The sequence below is a fragment of the Lissotriton vulgaris genome, chromosome 9 (assembly GCF_964263255.1).
Source record: "Lissotriton vulgaris chromosome 9, aLisVul1.2, whole genome shotgun sequence".
Lineage (NCBI taxonomy): Eukaryota > Metazoa > Chordata > Amphibia > Caudata > Salamandridae > Lissotriton > Lissotriton vulgaris.
The window spans coordinates 238,463,613-238,476,764 of record NC_141697.1 but is presented as its reverse complement, the minus strand read 5'-3'; the positions used below and the strand labels follow the sequence as shown (position 1 = coordinate 238,476,764).

The following is a 13,152-nucleotide window of genomic DNA, read 5'->3' as shown; positions in this document are numbered from 1 at the left end:
TGTGTTGTGTAGGGCTTTTTATGTGTGGATGAGAAGTTTGAATGGGCTGGACTTGTACCATGACCTGTGGATTTAAAAGAATATGTGATGTGAGAGATAAAGTTGCGCAACTACATTTCTCTCAAATTCAAAGCATTGCTTTTACAACTGCTTTAACAGAACACCTGTGTGGATAGAAATCAACAACGTAGATGTGCTTTTGATGAGTTTTAGCTCTTGAGCTATTGAAAGGGAGTTAAACCCAACTTATAAATACGCAGTATGCTCCTGGAGCTTACAATGCAAATACTTTTCTCTAATGTTCTACATAATTCAAGATAGAAGGGTTTTAAAAATCAATGAAAATGTATGTTCGGCAAAAAATACACTGAAGAGGTGATAATTGATTCATGCATTTATTTTAAAGTATACATTGCAACTCTATCCATTTTAACAATGTCACATCTTAATATCAAGATGGAACTTGATTGTACAGTTTTAGGGATGTTTAATTGAAGAGATGCATGTGGAATGCCTATGTGGTACAACATGCAATAATGGATTACGGCTTTTATTTTCTGGATTCCCCGTCACGTTCTCTTCTTAGAAACTGGCTGAGTTACTTTCCCTGCTTTTGTCCCATGTCTTTCCCTTGGCACCTTCCTTCATGTCCCTGTCCTCTGCCCTCTTCAAGACTCTTTCCTTCTTTTCCATGTTCTTGACCCTTTCCCTTGTTCTCTGCTTGGCCCTTTCCTAGTTTGTCTCCATAGCCTTGCCGCTGGTCTTGTCGCAGGCCACCCCCAAGATGTTTATCTTCAGCTTTTCCCTGAGCATATCCTTGGTCTTTTCCCTGGTCTGTTCCGTGGTCTTTTCCATGTCCATATCCCTCGTCTTTTCCCTGGTTATATCTTTCACCTTTTCCTTGACCGGGTCCCTGTGCTACTCCATAGCATGTTTCTTCAACTCCTTGTTTCCCATGTTCCTGGCCATGACCTTGTCCTGCTCCATAATCTTTTTCCTTGCCAGGAGTGATTCCTTGCCCTTGTTGTTGGCCATGACCCTTCTCTTGTCCTTTGTCTTGTCCTTGGTCTTGATTTCGTCCAGAGAGGTCTGTTTGAACTCTGCAGGTTCTTTCACTTTCTTTTCCCTAGTGAGAAGAGATAGAAAATAATATGGAAAGATGATCAGTTTATGGTTAACAAAATTCTGTTAAGTGTAAAGCACAGTCATTTAACAAAAAGAAGCATCCACAATACACATGCACAATGCACACAGTCCTCATGTTTATTGGGTGATCAGTGAAGCAATGACCTGCATGATACCAAACCTTCAAAGAACAAGCATACATGTCTCTTTTAAACCACCACAATTTCTGTATATTTCAGCAGTTCCAGTGAAGGATTCTCAGAGCCTTATTCAAAATGATATTTTCCCACTGTGAGGCTCTGTCTCCTGTGGCAAAAATTCCATTTGTAAAGTCTCTTGGTATAATCCGACATCCTCATATGGCATCTTGTGATGGCACAGTAATGCAACCACACCTACTTATCTTAATGTAATATTGGCCCTTGATTTGGGAACGGTAACAGCATGTAAAAGAATGCAATTTTCATACAAATACTCGCAGCGTATGAGCACGTAAATAACATGAAAAATGTTTTCCATTTTTTAAAATTTTGGATTATCATGAACAGTTTAGACCATTTTTAGTACAGCAACTATTTTCAAAGATTTGTATCACCAAACATTTTGCCATTGATTACGCAATTGATGTCATCGTCAATGAGATCAGAAGTCACATATGGCAATATAGATCTCGGCAGATCATCAATTAATGCTGTGTCCTCAATTCTGCTCTGGTTTTACTCACAAGGGTGCAGGAGGGAGAAGCCATATCTTGTAATTCGTTCTAACAACACAATAAATAATAAAAATGAACTGGAAATGGTTACATCTACTTTATGTTATTTCCTAATTTTCATTTATTTAGAAGCTAAGCATAATAGAGTTTCCTGTTTATTCATTTCCATTGGAAGAATATTATGAATGTTACTTAAAAGTACTAAAAAGGCAAAGTGTGACAGATATTAACCCCCCCCCCCTAAAAACATTGTTTAGGACCTTATTGTTAACATTGGCATACACATGTAATATTTGATAATTCACTAAGGTTTCCAAGAGTACATATGTGAGGCTTGGCTGTCTGAGGTTGAACCCAGAACCACCAGAGTGACTACAAGGGCTAGTTGGCTGGCCTCCTGACCAGAGCGTTGGTTGTCCCAGGTGCAGGACTTCCATCGCAGCCCACAGCCTCATTAGAAGCACCACTGCATGACACTTCTTGAAGACAGTCCTTCAAATTGCAAGTTCTTTTTCAACAGCTCCTTCAGAACCAGCCAGTGCATAATGTATCACCAACGCAGGACTTCGCATCACAGGCCACAAGGGCCTCCAGCACACCATAATGTGTAAATGTACCACATTTCATGGAAAATGTGACTGGACGTTTGGCTGCTTTGCATGAGTTCAAAGTCTACGGAAAAATGCTTTGGTGTCCAAACACTTGTTGGGACCCCCTTTTACACCCTTTTATCTTTGCTTTTCCATGACCAGTCACCTCAAGACCTTCCATCGTCCTCCAATGTAGAAAACACAATAGTTTTGTGGAGTCAATTGGACACATATATATGAATATTGAAAAATCTGAGGAAATCCCATTTCTGGTAACCTTAACCATAACGACAAAGTGGCTACTATTACACTGTATATATATAATTAAAAAAAATCTTGGGACTGTACAGACACCTCACCAACATCTAGTTTAGGAGACAGAAAAGCAGCTTGCAGCCCTCCTGCTGTCTATGCCAAGGCAAAGTAGAGGTGTGGTGCAGCAGCCAGGGCAGCTGACTATGGAGCGCAGGGCTCACGGTTCGATCCCAGGTGGCAGCTCAGCACTATGTGACTCTGGGCAATAGCTCACTTAATCTCCCCGATGGCCTCCAGCACCTTGAGATCCTATGGGGTAAGTTGTTCATGCTTTACAAATACCGGATTTAAGGCAGGCTCTGCAGCACTTCACCATTTGATTGGGTGTGTCTGTGCTTCTTGGAACATCCTCATCCCCTCTGGGGCTAAGCTATATAATTCTTCTAAGCAGCAGAGTGAGAATTGCAAATATACAGGTGGCAACTAGTAAAGCAAAATGTGAGAGGCAATTTTGGATATACAATATTGCGTAGATGTTTATTGCTATTGTTTATATTGATCTGTTTGTGCATATTTGTATGGTTGGCATCTCTTGTATGTAAGGTTGGCATCTCTGCCATCTACTCCTCCTCTCATATCCAGTGGACATCCCTGGCATATTTTGCCCATTCATTGCACAGGATAGGCATCCCTGACATCTGGTGGCCGCCTTATCAACTGGTGGTCTAACTTTGCATCTGGTGAGTGTTTTGGCATGAAGAGGACATCCCTAATAACTAGTGGCCACCAGTGGCTTATATTGAGTACCAGTGGCATCTGGCTGATATTTATGATATCAAGCGGGTACTCTTATTCTCTGATGGCATCCCTGACTTTAATTGGACATTCTTAAGTCACCGTTTACATGTAATAGCTGCTTGTAGCCTCCGAATGTCACATCGCTACTAATGGCATCTGGTGGGTATTTTTAGCATTGGGTGTGTGTTAGACCATCCGTCATTGGCATGGTTTTCCCTAATTATTACCTTATGACTTATTGTTTTAGCTGACTTCATTTTTTCTGGCATTAGGATCCTGTGCACTTTACCACTGATGACCAGTGCTAAATTGCTTGAACTCTTTCCCTAAACATGGTTACATTGGCTTATCAACAATTGGCATCTTTAATTTACTGGGAAGTGCCTAGTAAAGTGTACTACATTTACCTAGGGCCTGTAAATTAAATGCTACTAGTGATTCTGCAGCACTAGTTGTGCCACCCACTTAATTAGCCCTTTAAACATGTCTCAGGCCTACCACTGCAGAGCCCGTGTGTGCAGTTTCAAAATGCCATGTACACCTGGAAAGTTAAACCTCTTGCCAGGCACAAACCATCGATTTTAATACTTATACGTCACCACTAAGGTTGGCCCTAGGCAGCCCAACGGAAGGGTGCAGTGTATTTAAAAAGTAGGACATGTACTTTTGAGTTTTACATGTCCTGGTAGTGAAACATCCTTAAAATCCCTTTTCACCGCTGCAAGGCCTATCTCTCACATAGGATAACATTGGGATTTGCTTATTCCATTGTATAAGTCTAATCTCCAATTCAGGAACAAATAAGTCTCCTAAGTTTCACAATCACAATTTAAAATCACAACTTATGGTGAAGTAGGATTTTAATTAGCAATTCTGAAAATGACACTTTTAGAATGTTGCAATTTTTTTTGCTTTATCCATTTGATGTGTGCTGCCGGTCTATGATCACATGTATGGGGTGGGTGACAGCTGGGCTTTGTGTATTCCACATAGACAGCCACACACAATGGGAGCTTAAGTTTGACTTGATGGGCTATCCTAGCAGGGGGGAGGGAGGAGCTGGACCCAGACTCACTTATACCTGAATAGGCTGTGTCCTGTCCCCACACAAAGGCCTGCACACCTCTCTGTAGTGAGTCTGGAGCCAGGGCAGAGAGACAGGGCATATGTGCACTTCAAGGCATCTCTTTGAAGTTTACCCACTTCAGAGGCACCACTGGGTTTAAGAACTGGACCTCAGACACTACCACGTCTGTATACATCTGGATCTGTGGAAACTCTTCCATGATGAAAGACTGCTGTTCTGCTGAAAGGACTTCCACACTGCTAGACTGCTACTTTGAAGGAGATGGGGACTTGCTGTGCTGGCCTGCTGCCCCTTACTTTAGAAGGAAGAACTGATGCTGGAACCCATCTTGAACCAAGGACCCCAGAGTGACTCAAATGGCTAGTCTGCTGGCCTCCTAATCTGAGCTTCAGGCACATCGCAGGCTCCCCACAACCCCTGGACCTGTCTTCAATGAGCTCCTTACTCCCACGAGGTGCCTCCAGGTCCTGAGCCCTTGGTGTGGCTCTTGATTCCTTTGAATCAAGCTTTTGAGATCCTTACAACAGTTAGCGGGCCTGTTCGCATTGGAACCGTGCCTCTCGCACAACAAAACAGTGCGAGCTGCTGCAAGTTAATGTCTTCGCACAGCAAGCATTGTCCGTGGCCCTGGATCACTACGGCGAGGCTCCAGCGGACCCATCCGTGATACCTGGCTGGCTCTTGGATTTCCAATGACCATAGCCAGCAAAGCTCTCCTTGCTCCCAGCAAGCTTCTTCCCCACAGAATGGCAGTCTTGGCACAAAACTTGAGAAGGTAAATCTTCAGTGGGAGTGATCTGTGACTGTACTGTACCCGCGCTCCATCGCAGTTGGCCTCAGCTTTTGGATTTGACCCGATCCAGCCCAACCAGATATCCCCAGTTGGGGCTGTATGCTTTTTAACTCTATTTTACCGTTAATTCTTTAAACATTCATTACTCCAGTTCCACCTATTGTATTTTGTTTGTTTTTCTAACCTGGTGAGGAATGCTTTTGTGTGATGTTTTAACAGTTTTACTGTTTGAAGTGTTGCACAAATACTTTACACATTGCTCTAAAGTTACGCCTGACTGATCTGTGCCAAGCTACCAGAGGGAGAGCACAGGTTCATTTAGGGACTGCCTGTCCCTTCCCTCAGTGAGGTTGTGATTACTGTTTGACCAGGGATTATACCCCAGCCAACTAGGAACCCAATTTCTAACAATTGACAGCCTTGACATCCATCCGGCAGTGACACCTAAAAATCTCTTGGGTCAATCACATTTCATGGACATCCCTGGTACGTGGCACTGTTGCTGGCTCCTGGAGCGTATTCTTGGCATTTTGTGGCTATCCCTTGCTGTGGAAACTATGCCTGGCTTCTGATGGACAACCATAAAAGATGGAAAATCCTGCCTTGTATTGGGCATACCTGGCATAGAACAGAGATCTCTAATATATAGTAGGCCCTTCTGGTATCCACACCTTAAATCTAGTGGACATCCCTGGTGACATCTTGTGGCAATACCTAACATCAAATGGGCATATGACGGGCATCCTTTGCTTCTTGAGGGGCATCCCTGGCATATAGTGGCCCACCCGGCATGATCTGGTAACCCATGGGCAGGAGCGGCTGGATCTGTCTATTTGGACCAGTGTTAAATGTGAATATTTGATGAGAAAAATAAGCTGATATGTTGACATTGCAGACCAAACTAATTAATGTACATACAATGAAGAGCTGGTGTTTGTTGACAATGGGGATATTATAAAAGAATGTCAAGCTTTTTATTGGGTGGAAAAAGCGATAGATGGGGTAATATACATGAGAAATTGTACTTGAAGGCCAGAGTATGCTCAGACAATAGTGGCTATTTGATGAAAAATAAACTACTTTACTAAAAATTACAAGTTGATTTAGGAATATGAAATGCATTATTTTGAGAAAAATATAATCTGATGAAGGAGATTGGTTTGGGTCTCCCTCAAAACTAAGAAAATACCATGGTTATCCCACATCAAGGATTTGTGTGCTGGGTTAGGCCTCCCAGAGCTATGGGAATCCCCGGAATCAGCCTGCCCTGTGCGTTCCAGGGTGGATCTGATAAAAAGGTACAGGTCACTTAACCTGATGATTCTGCAAACTAGCCGCTCAGTTGGTACATTAACAACCCAATTCCTCGATATTAAAGTAGAATACAAAAAAGAAGAATTCCTTGACATGATACATCCTCCCCAAGTAAGAAAGCTGTACTTACAGTTTAGATTGGGTACACTACCATGAAGGTCACTAACTAGCCGTTGGGACGCTAATAAATGTTCTGTGTGCCCGGTGTGCGAACACTCTTTGGAAAATGAAAGTCATGTGTTCTTTGTCTGTCCGGCATATGGGCTGGCATGCCGTCGCTGGGTTAAACCTATCTGTAAGAACTTGGGTTTCCGTAAGTGTGATCATGTGCTCAGAGTCTTAAAATACGACACAAATCCCCTTGTTGTTTTTGCTGTCTCCCGTTTTTTTACATTGCATGTGGATTAAACGCAGAACCCATTTAATGACTTGAAATAGATTACGGGTCTGCACTGTATGTTCTGTACTGCATTGATAACATATCAGTTGGTTTAATTCTATTTTTAATAATGATAGATTTGTTTGTAAATAGGTGTATATATATGAAATTCATTTTAATCAAATTTTATATACCATTTGCAAATGGATTTTTATGTTACGATGTTTGTTTTAATATGTACTTTTATGGCCCACAGTGGTCGAAATAAAGTTATCAATGGTATTTATTTACTGAACAAATAAAACCTGGTATTTAAGGGGAAAATATCTGTATTGTAAGAAAATCAACTGAAATTAGTGCATTTGTACAATTCTACAATACATGTAATGCTTATATTTGAGAGATTATTCAAGCTGAGCTGAGTGCACATGCTCAGCAACACAACTGAATTTGACTTTCTATGACATTGTGGAGAGCTCTGTGGGTGTTATCAAGAGGACTGAATGCTTGGAAGTCAACTGCTTTATGTGCCGGCTGCCCGCAGGCCAAGTTTCACCAGTCTTCAATAGATGTGTAAGGGAGATCGTTTGTATCAGGGGCACAGAAATTTAACAGAATTAACAACCTCCCAATTGAAAAGAGAGGTAACTCCACTTGTGTTTAGGTCAGATTGAAGCAATGCTTATCTGAATATATGAATGTTGTATTTGTTTTATGGACTTTTGATCAATATGACCAATGTGATTGGTAATTTACAGATTTAATAAAAATAGGTTGACATTTACATATGAAGACATAGCAAACAAATTATTAAGAAAGACTTGACGGATTTGAGTTGGATAGCTTTTACAGTATTGAACATTGCAAGCACTTTACATAATTATATTTACCATCAACCACTGTGGCAAACACTTTTGCAAACATTTTATCTAACCTTTTCTGAAACCTACATACATTAACTACTAAAAGATGCTAAGAGATTAATGGATATTTTTCTGATAAAAATTCAAAGGATAATTTTATAAGTCAGCCCCCCAAGGAAATTACCTAGGCAAGGCATGTTATGTAATGAATTTACTTTTTTAAAGTAAAGAGAGCTCCAACTGAGATTATTGTATTTTTATTATTTTAGGAGTTTTATATAGCGCTGGCACAACCCAGGGCTATCAGAGCGCTTTACAGCAAAACATATGCTAAAGAGTCTCTAGCAGATTAGAAGTAGAATGGTAATAAGAGATACAAGAATAAGTCCAATTTAGTATCATGAGATGAGGGCTTTCGTTAGGTCAGAGTGCAGGACTTTGGTTAGGAAGAAGAGGTCACATATCATCACCATGGACATATGAGGCGTAAACCTGCTACAATGGTGTGACCAAGGGGACATATCCGCACTCCCAAATAAAAAACAAACAAAAGCCTAGAAGATTAAAGATTCTCAGCTGCTTCTCCCAAATATGTGTTAATAATCTTTAATCTAAACGAATAAGATTTCAGAAGGGAATTGTAAAATCCATGGTCACTGATCAGTGGAGAAGAAATTGAGTCTTTCTTCTGGGTGTGGTGATCTTCCAGTGTTCCATTAGGGTGACTACTCCACTTCAGGTCATTACAGACACTGAGGCCTAGTCACAAACTGCATTTTATAGTATGTGTGGTAGCCCTACAGTGGTACTACGCGTGTGCTACAAAAAGCTATTAAATTACATACGCTTCCTACGATACTAGACTTGCGCTTCTACTTCTCGGATCTTTTCTTAGTGGCAGAGATATCTGAACACATAAGCGTATGATTTAGAAATTAATGTGGGAGTGACAAGCAGTAGTGGCTGTAACATGGGGAATATTTGCTCCTCAATGGAGCGATTTAGGCAGATAGATGCTAATACAAACACACCCGCAAAAGTGTGAGACAATTACCATTCACAAACTTCACTTCTAAACTTACTAAACCACAAAAGGCCACAAACAGATTAAATGTATTGCAGCCCGTCCTTGGAGTAAGTGTGGTACCACAAATGACCAATCACTGCAACACACCCCTATGAAACTAATGGGGGATGTGACTTAAAATAACAATCCATGGAAAATGATGTAAAAATAAATGATTTTGGCATTTCAATTAGAAATAATTTAGTGTTAAAAAATATACAAAATAGATAATTGAATATTTTATTATTTTAAAATATACCTTATTTAAAAAACGTACAATAATATTTTTAAGCTTTTCATAAAATTAAAAAATAATTTACATTCGTTAAACATATTTTTTAATGAATTTCTTAAATATTAATCAAAAATATTAAAGCTACTTAAGGTAGGATTTATTATTTTGGTTATCTTTAGAAAGTAAATAATGTACTTACAATATTTAATAAAAGTTTCTTTTGATGAGTTATGTCTTGTAACTTTGTATGTTATTTCGTTATAAATAATTGTAAAATTATTTTACATTTATAGTTTGCATTAACATTGTATTTGATCTTTTTTCAATTAATATACTGTAATTATTTTTGCTATCTTTCCTTAGGGATATCTTCGCACAGTTGGCAGAGAGCTCCATTTATGTAGGAGCATTTACTAATAGGCACTTTACTCTTGTAAAATCAGCATTAGATGGCTCCACTCCCTGATTTCAAGGGATGGAGACACTCAAGTATACACTTAAGTGAAAGTCTGCAGTCGGAAGTTGTGTCAAAAGCTACTCTCCTTTTGATTTATTTTGCACACTGTATGAGGAAAGTAAATGGCACCCTTTGAATCTGTAGGAGTTTTCATGATAGAAAACTAACTTCTGCCACCAAGTTTGTACCATCTTAAAATGTATAGAGTACAATTTCTTACCTGCTTCTGCTTTTGTGCTGCAAATCAAAAAGACAATAATGGATTGAATTAATAATTGAATAGATGTATTTGAACAAAATTCCATTTGTGCCACATGGTTGCCTAATGCAGGGTTTATTCTACTAATGCACAGTATTACCTCTGCTCGGACATGATAGTAAAGTATTTCTAAAGAAATATTCATTTTTGTTATTGAAGAAAGAATTTTTTTATCCAAGAAAAGAAATATACTTTGGGAGTATGGATTCATCAAAGTGTGTAAAATAAAAAAAACATAGAGTGTGCTTAATAGCTTTCTTTTTACTCCTGGCATAAATATATGACTTTGTGAAAGTTGGGTTCTTAATTGTCCTTGTCCACTGACGCTGCCTGTGAAACACACACACTTCCTCCCCTGGTTATCAACAAATGCAGAAGCATTTTCAGAAGTGGCAGAACATACTATTTTGTAAGTGACCTCTCCACATGCAAAACTGCTGCAACCTGGCCTTTGTTAATCGGGATTGCATTTTCCCTACAGTATTCTATTATTCCATGAATAAAAGTGACTTTCTAGTGAAATTGTTTTTGTTATCAGGTCATTTACATTGCTCACCATTGCTAATGGGGCACATGAGTCTCTGAGAAACATTTGTTTTGACCAAGGACATCCAACATACAGCTTGATCCATGTCTGATTTGTGAGCTGCTTCCCACCGACTGCCTATATCTGTTAATTATATTTTATGCGAATGTTTCTTATATGTTTAGCCTGTAATTCTGACACTGGATGCCAAACACTGCTGGTTTACACCTTCATATGATTCGGCAACCTTTGGAAAATCAAAAAGAAGATCACAAGAGACTCTAGCAGAGTGATTGATGGTTGTGCTTTGTAAACACCCCTAAGTAAATACATCTGTGAGACACAGCTGCATTACGCAATGATGTGCAATGGGAATATATAATGTGTAAATATTTTATTTCACCGTATGCGCCAGAAGAAATATGCATTAGAGCCAATTACCCAATTTTTTAGTTGCTGACTTGATACTGTCTTATATATGCAATTTTATTCAAAATTTTTTATTTTGTAGATTACGTTTGAGTTTATTTTGTGAGCGACAAGGACAAACATCTTTCCCTCTTTCCACTATGGAAGTTAAAACACATTCTGGAGTTAGTTCTAAATCAAGACGTTTAGAAATGCTTGATTCATGACAATATATGAACTGTTCACCGACACCTATATTGTAAAGCACTCTTCATTCTATGAAACTTATCAACAAGTGATTAATAGCAAATGTATATTTCAAGTAAATTGCTAGATTTTGAGCTTTTTGAAAAAATTAAATGCCAATTGATTTTTTTTATTATCACTAACCCTACTGGCTAGAAAGAGTCTCACCAGTGAGGATACAACCCACTTCCCTGTCAATGTGTGGACAATTTCGATAACTTTGACACTTATGGCATCAAAATGGGTCAAATTGATTGTATTGAACACCTATTGGCCTTTTGCTCAGTTTGGCTCGAAGATCAATGATCGAGTCTTTGATTGTGCTGCAATTTTGTATAATCTGCCAGTAAGCCTGCAACTAATCAAGAGTAACATTAAAAGTCCAGGCAACTCGCTTCACATGAACAACAGAAAATCTAGCTAGTGTATTCAAGCGCTCATATGATGAAGGCTCACAAGTATAAATGAACATTCATGTTGTTACTGCGTGAACACAGTTCACCTAACCCTTCATTACTACCCTGTTTCTATGATTGTATTGCAGAATAATCCAATTTATTTACATTATTGCTGTATTACCATAGAACAATGGTTGTTAATTTAGTTTGAGATTATTTTGAACACTTTGTTATATTTTTAATGTATTTATTTTGCATTGGTTTACTATGGTGTGTCACCGATTGGGCTGATGTGATTTATTTAAATTGCCAATAAACAACAAGCACTTACAGTGGTCCATGACTTTCAAGGTTGTGGTTCGATGTCACCAAAGAAAAAACAAGGGTCTGTGATGGGAAAAAAAAGTCCATCAGAGAAAACAAAACAATGAACAGGAAACTTAATCTTTGAACTGTAGCGATCTATTATTCAGCAATAACATAACCCTGATGCAGCACAAGGGCTGTGGGCTTATTTGTATCCTAATTCCCGACAGGAGCTGTGAACATACACTCATACTGCCACAAAGAAATATGCATCTGGTAAGATTTAAATGGTGCCAACCTAGTTGCATTTGTTTGTTTTTACAGCTGAAAACACAATAGCGGAATGTCTCTTTCCTGTTTAATGCTTAGGTAGCATGTATTTACTAAGTGTATTTATTGATATTTGCATAAATGTGCAGAGAAATTTCAGTTTAGGTGCCAAATTAGAGGCTCAGAAATCAGAAAACCTGAATTATATTCCAGCAAATCATCTTATTCAGATTGTGTGAACCTGGACGGTCACTGTATCTCACATCTTGTCTTCCTTTGATTTGATACAAGCGCCTAATACTTTTCGTAGGCGCCATACAACGATGTGGGTTGGTGATGTCACTAGGACCCACACTCTTGAGCATGGAGATGTTAGCTAATGAGATGGAAAATAGGGAAAGACAATTTCGGAAAGTGTGGGACCAGTACTTGGGTTTTGGACAGGGCGGCATTTGTGGAACATGTCAGAGGAGATAACAAGCCCTTAGAATTAGATTGAGAGATACCAAGATGTAAGAAGACGGGCCGCTAGGAGGGCAGGGGGTGCTTTGGACGGCAATTTAGGTTCTATTGTTGAGGCGAAAACATTTGATAAAAGAAATTACAATATTGTTAAAGTTAATAACTGTGGCAGCAATCTGACTGCTCCAGTTTTCAAATCACTTTACTAGACAAATGACAAAAAAAAAAATTGTGCTAGCAGTTCCAAGTGCCTTTTTCCTTCTAGGCCAACAACATTTATTTTAATGAAACACGTGGAGTTGTCTAGTTTCTCCAGCGAATTTCATTTTCTTTTAGTACACACACAAAGTTCTGACTTAAAAAATCAACTTCAAAAATTCAGCTTGCACAGATAAATATATCGAAAACATACTAACAAGTACTACTGATGCCTAAATTATGCATGTACCTACATATGTGCAATTGCATCAAGACTTTGAAACATGCACCCACATCAGAGAGTTTCCACCAACACAAACCACATTTCCAGAGCTCATCTCTTACCTGAATGGAGGGTCAGTCAAGAATCTGAAAGCTTTGCTGAGAGTTTGGTATTTATAT

At 39.0% G+C, this 13,152-nt stretch overlaps 1 protein-coding gene across 1 annotated transcript in view; it reads right to left on the bottom strand.

The window, feature by feature from the left end:
- Positions 1-379: 379 nt before the first annotated feature.
- The window catches only part of LOC147689897 (uncharacterized), a 50,756-nt gene continuing 37,983 nt past the window's right edge, over positions 380-13,152 (bottom strand). The window contains exons 2-3 of the mRNA XM_086939451.1: positions 9,898-9,914; positions 380-1,126 (exon numbers count right to left, since the gene is read on the bottom strand). Coding sequence (XP_086795577.1) covers positions 599-1,126; positions 9,898-9,914 — 545 coding nt within the window. The 3' untranslated portion in view covers positions 380-598. The remainder of the gene's footprint in view (positions 1,127-9,897; positions 9,915-13,152) is intronic.